At 33.5% G+C, this 6497-nt stretch overlaps 1 protein-coding gene across 4 annotated transcripts in view; it reads right to left on the bottom strand.

Moving 5' to 3' along the window:
- Nucleotides 1–59: 59 nt before the first annotated feature.
- The window catches only part of mid1 (midline 1), a 68855-nt gene continuing 62417 nt past the window's right edge, over nucleotides 60–6497 (bottom strand). For all 4 annotated transcript variants that reach the window (XM_016489776.1, XM_016489778.1, XM_016489779.1 and 1 more), the window contains exons 7-10: nucleotides 5584–5727; nucleotides 2139–2300; nucleotides 1016–1223; nucleotides 60–510 (exon numbers count right to left, since the gene is read on the bottom strand). In XM_016489776.1, coding sequence (XP_016345262.1) covers nucleotides 162–510; nucleotides 1016–1223; nucleotides 2139–2300; nucleotides 5584–5727 — 863 coding nt within the window. In that variant the 3' untranslated portion in view covers nucleotides 60–161. The remainder of the gene's footprint in view (nucleotides 511–1015; nucleotides 1224–2138; nucleotides 2301–5583; nucleotides 5728–6497) is intronic.

Here is a 6497-nt window from a genome sequence, read left to right as displayed (position 1 = left end):
CATCCATTGCTGAGACACTGATGCAATGCTACATTTCTCCAAACCTGATGAAGAAACAAACTCATCTACAGCTTGGATGGCCTGAGAGTGAGTAGATTTTCAGCAAATTTTCGTTTTTGTCAGAACTCTTCCTCTGAACAGCGGGAGTACAGGAGGAGCATTCAGTCACGTGGGTCGCTGATCTCTAAGTGGTCCGGGATGGGGAGCCCCGTGAGGACGGTCAAGCACTTGTTCCACACGCTGAAGACGGGGCAGATGGGCTGAGAGAAGGCGACGTCGAAGGTGTACAGGTGCTGCGTTCCCGCGGCGTCGTAAAACGCCAGAGAGCCGGAGTCGTAGTCGAGCAGGACTCCCAGACGCCGCATGTGAGGAGACGGCTCGATGGGAAACTCCTTACTGTTGTGACGCACGGCCCACGAGGTGTTGCAGCGGCTCAGTACCCATGATGCCGAGTCCTTACCCACCCAGCCGTGCTTGGGAGCCGATTTGTAGGCGATACCGATAGCAAACCTAGAAAGAATCAGAGAGAATGCATTTACATTTACAAGTTTGTTTACACATTCTACCAGTCAATTGTTTGGAATAATTCAGGTTTTTTTTATGATTTTGAGTCTCTTCTGCTCACCAAAGCGGTTTTTAAGAAATAAAAATTAATTATGATGAAATAAAATAAAATATAAATACTAAAATGTTAATAAATAAAATTACTAAAACTAAAATTGAAGTAAAATACTTTTTAACCTAAATATAAATATACAAAAAAAGCAAAAACCAATAAAAATGAAAAAAAAAAAAAAAAAAACTGAAATTACAAACCTAAAAACTAATTCAAAATAGTAATAAATCATATAATAATATATTATTAATACTAAAATAACTCTGGTTATATTCCAATATGTTGTCATATTAATGTAGTGATATGACGATGATGTTTGGTCACAAGACAAGAAAACTACGCAAGTGTATTTTATGGAATGGTTCAGTTTTACAAATTTGTGCAGATGTGTGCGTTTACCATGTGCTTCCTCCGATCAGAACCTCCCAGTAGTGCCTGCCGCTGTCGATGAACACGTTCCCCGTCACGCCGTAGTTCCCCGTGCTGCCGAAGCGGTCCTGAGCGTGGCTCTTCATCGACGAGGCTTCGTCCCGCTCCACCGTCAGATGGTCATGTGACACCTTCAGCTTCCTGTGGGCCGCCTTTGGGTCGAGCTTAAACGGCTGACCTGCCATTCACAAACAATCACACAGAGATTCACAGATAAATAAAGCAGTTACTATGAGTGAATTAAACAAAGAAAAACTACTAGAACTATTTCAAAAAAATGAAATAAAGCTGAAATAAATTAAAATAAAACAGAATTAGAAATAAAATGAAAATCAGAAATGTCGCCACAGCAACTAACTCAACTGAAGTAAAAATTGAAGTTAAAGTAATAAAAATAAATAAAAGCTAAATATTCATTCATCCATCCACGGAATCCTAAATCATTTTACTATGAGGTCAAAAACACTAAATAAAGACAAAAACGAAAACTATTAAAAATTAATGGAATTAATAAATTTAAATAAAGTTGAAACATCAACAAATTAAATTAAATTTGCAAACCTAAACTTAAAAATCTTAAATAAAAATTAGAAATGTTGCCATGGCAACAAACTGACCTGAAATGTTCAAGTACTAACACGGAAATAAAAACGGTCAAAGTCACCAAACATAAAGAAAAAAAACTACTAAAACTATAAAAAGTTAATTGAATTACTTAATCGAAGTTAAGCTCAAATTAAATAGAAATGAAATAAAAAGTAGTATGAGAAGCTAAAATAAAATAAATAAAATGGAAAAATAAATATTAGATGAAAAACCTAAACTTAAAAAAATTAAAATGAGAAATGTTGCCATAGCAACTAATTGAGCTGAAATATGTTTAAGTACTAAAAAATAATAAAACTCCAATTGAATAAAATTCAAGCTAAATATAAAAAAAGACTTAAAATATTACTTAATATAAAATTAAAACTGAAAATATAAAAATAAAAGCTAATTAAAATGAATAATACTAAATGCTATAAGTGTCTAAATAATTCTAAAATAACTCCAGTGTGTTGTGACTGAGTGGATCTGATGACAGAAGGCTCACTGTTGGTCTTGAGTTTGGCCGGCGGGCTGCTGCGGCTCCCAGCCTGATTCATGGCCTTCACCATGAAGATGTACTTGGTTCCGCTCTGCAGGCCGTGAACCGTGTAGTGATTCTGCTTGATGTTGGGCACGATCATCCAGCTGTCCATCGAGTTACACAGACCTGAAACGTCACGCACGTTTAAGACAATCTCTGAAACATTCCGCACAGTTCTATTGGAGATGGCCAATGTATTGTCTATACAAGAAAAGCTCAACGTGACCGTGTGTACAACAGGGGTATTTATCCAACTATTACAAATGATGGCATGGGCCATTTTTGAAAATAAATATTAAAGAATACATTTTAGTAAAAAAATAAATAAATAAATAAAATGATTAAAACTGCTGAAAAATTTAAACTTAAAAAACATGAGCTGAAATATGTTTTAAAATAATACAATTAATCAAACTAAAACAACTAAAAGCTAATTCTTCATTTATCCATCCAGGCCACAGTGTTTGGATGGATGAATGAAGCCATCCTAATGAATTGAATTAATTAACTGAAATAAAGCTGAAAAATAAAATAAAATAAGATAAAATATAAAATAAAAATATTTGATGAAAAACCTAAACTTAAAAAATAATGAACTGAAATGTGTTCAAATACTAAAATGAAGAAGAAACAAGCTCCACTTGCTTCTTTATGAAACTTTAGGGCTGCCCCCTAATAGTCGATTAATCGTTAGTCGACCAGAAGAGGCTTGGTCGACCAAAATATTATTAGTCGCAGAAAAAAAAAAAATCCACGGGCCAAGTCACGCAACGCAGTCCGTGACGGACAGATCGTTAATGGCTAGTCTATAGTAATACAGTACATCGGGCAGGACATCCAAATGCTCGCCTATCATCCATCGACCTCAAATATGGCTTATCTGAAATATGTAAGTATTAGCAACTTTACATGGCCGCTAAATCTAATGTTAACCTAGAGAAATGTGCGCTATAGTGTCTGTGAGGAGTGTGAAGCTGAACAGTAGCTCACTGCAGGACAGATGGAGGCGCCGGTGCGCTCACTTGCTCTTAAAATACTCCCTCATTTTTGCTCATACAGATAAGAGTAATACATCTTTAGAATCTGTAAAGACTCTACATTTATTTGTGTGCACTCACAATAACAACAAAACGCGCTTTTGTAAAATAATGAAAGCAAACAGGACGCGCTTTCTGCCGTCTCGGTCTCTGTGAACTCGAGCGCGAAACACTGTGTATATCTTTGCCTTACAGACATTAAAAATATATATAGAGAGTGAAATGTCTACTTTCAAATTAACCAATTCAAATGGAAAACAAATATTCTCAGATTATGTATCCTTATGAAACATGCATACAGGCGCTGCAGAGTCAGTGTCGCCGACTTCATCTCTTAAACCGAAAACAAAAAGCACTAGTTTATCAAATTATTAAAATGTTAATGCAGTCTCCTTACTGTTTTTCCCTGACACATTCATTACTTCTGCCGCTGTGCTGTGGCAAGTTTATGCGTGTGCTTGAGCGCTTATTAGGCTATGTATGCAATTAAAGGCTCATTATAATGATTTAAATGGTTTATTAATAAACGTGCGATTAGTCGACTAATGCTTCAAATGAACGACTACTAGTCGACCAGAAAAATCCTTAGTCGAGGGCAGCCATATGAAACTTGTTTCTGATTTTTGCAAATCAAAATGACTGAATATGCTGCAGACACCAGTATAGAAATACTTCTTGCTTTCTGAAAATACAGAATTGTGTTTGACGCAGGCGATTTTTTTTTAGACAATTTGTTACATTATTGTCTATTGTTTTTTTTGTTTTGTTTTTTTCCCCCCATTTATAAAAAAATATTATTTAAAAGATTTAATTTAAATCTGCCGGTGAAATCAGGCATTATGATGACTAGCAAATATTATATATAATATATTCAGTATTGTGTTAATTGCATATTTGGATTAGCTAATGTTGCTAGAAAAATTGCAGAAAAATTGTGAAAATATAACAAAAAAATCAAGTTGCACACTGCAAATAATGCAACTAAAGTTGCAAATAAAATTGCAAATAATGCGGCAAGTGGTTGATTTGGCATTCATTCTTGCAATCTGAAGATCTAATTTAATTGCATTGAAATGCATGACTTGACAGCGGTGTTTTCTGCTGCTTTAGCCCGCGTTCGTCCTCAGATCTGCCTGACACCAGCGCTGCATTGTGCTTTAAGTACACTGTGACCTGATTGACTCCACTCAGTCCTGCAGAATAATCTGCTCTAATCCACACATCTACGCTAAAACTGAACTCAAACGCACATTTTCAGGAATTTCTGGCTGGATTGTGTTTGCTTTCGTGTCGTAAGACCATCCTTTATAACGTGCTGGATTCCTAATAAAATCACAGCGAGGGTTGATTCGTCGGCCTGTGTTTGACAGATGGTCATCTGGACCGAGTTTCGGCTCAGTTTGTTTACTGACGACATTATAAAACTGAAATAAAGCTAAAAATAAAAATAATAAAAGTAAAATAAATAATAATAATATTCAATGAAAAACATAAAATGAAATATGCTTTAAATTGAAGTACTAAAGTTAATCAAACTAAATCAGAAATTAAAAAAAAAATGAACAAAAGTTAAATCCAGGAAATCCTCAATAATTTTACTATGAGGTCAAAGTCATTAAACATAAAAAATAAACTACTAAAACTATAAAAAAATAATTGAATTAATTGATTTAAATAAAGTTGATATAAGGCTGAAATAAAATAAAATAAAAAATATAAAAATAAAAAAAAGTATTTGATGAAAAACCTAAACTTAAAAAAAACATGAACTGAAATATGTTTTAAGTTAAAGTACTAAATGTAATAAATAAATAAAGGTTAAATATGCATTCATTCATCCAGGAAATTCTAAATAATTTTAGGTCAAAGTCACTAAACATAAAGAAAAAACCTACTAATATTATTAAAAATCAATTTAATTAACTGAAATAAAAATAAAATACAAATATTTGATGAAAAACCTAAACTTTGAAATCATGTTGCCATGGCAACTAACCAACCTGAAATATGTTTTCAGTTATTTCAGTTCTAAAATTTATAGAACTAACTGAAATAAAAACAAATAACAGCTATATATTTATTCATCTATCCATAAGACCCTAAATGATGTTACTACGAGGTCAGTCACTAAACATGAAGAAAAAAGATGTAAAAACTATTAAAAATTAATTGAAATAAAGCTGAAATAAAATAAAAATAAATATAATAAGCTGAAATAAAATTAAATCAAAAGAAATATAATAAGCTGAAATAAAATGAAATAAATAATATTAGATGAAAATATTACACAGATATTTCATCAGTACGCATGCATGTGGTCTGTTTGTGTTGTACAGACGGTCATCTGGAGCGAGTTTGGCACGTTCTCTTACTGACGACGTTCGTTTGGCCGGTGGAGATAGTGTACTGCAGCTCATATGAAACCACGCTGAACTCATCCTCTGATGTCCAGTGAACGCTGATGGTGTCATGAGACGCCGTGCAAAGCTCCTCGCGGATAGTGGGAGCATTCGGAGCTGAGACACAAAACAAAACATTTAGGTCACACATATGCAGTATATACTCAAATACTGCATGCACAGTACACATACTGCATTCAAAAGGCCAGAAACACAGATGCCGAAGCTAATGCATTGCAAATGTGTTGTGCATACTTACTGCAACATGTAATGTGGTGGAAATAAACACATGTCTGTGCCATTAAACTGGATGTCATTCTAAGATCTCATTTCATGATCTCTCCTTTAAATTTAGTTTAACTTGATGTACTAAAATACCTAAAACTGAAATAAAAATGTATAAAATATACAGTAATATTTGAAGAGTTTGGTTCCAAAATGCTATAAATCCATTTTGATTAATTTGAGTAAAAATGTGTTTTCTTTACCAAGAAAGTGGCAAGATGAAAACCACTATTTTCCGTTTCAAACTTTCACATAGCATCTTTAGGTTATAGTAACATTAAAAATTCAAATTCAGATTTTGATTTTCAAAGATTTATTATAAAATGGTATTATTTCCCCCCCAAAATGCAATAAATCCATGACACGTTTTTTTTTGTTTTTTTTCAAAATGCAATAAATCCATTGAATCAATATAAAAGTTATTTTTCATATTGAAACTGTTGAAAATACACAACATAGTAAGTTGATCCACATATGACAGGCTCTGAACTTGGGCAATACTAATCTTATATGCAGGCACTGGACTAAAAATACATTCAATCAGTCATCGCTCCCAAAATGAATTCAACGGGTCATCTTGTTAATGCTATAAATTAATTACA

This window comes from Sinocyclocheilus anshuiensis, unplaced genomic scaffold, assembly GCF_001515605.1.
Source record: "Sinocyclocheilus anshuiensis isolate Anshui unplaced genomic scaffold, SAMN03320099.WGS_v1.1 scaffold394, whole genome shotgun sequence".
Classification (NCBI taxonomy): Eukaryota; Metazoa; Chordata; class Actinopteri; order Cypriniformes; family Cyprinidae; genus Sinocyclocheilus; species Sinocyclocheilus anshuiensis.
Note: the sequence above shows the minus strand (reverse complement) of the source record. Positions and strands in the feature narration are given on the sequence as shown.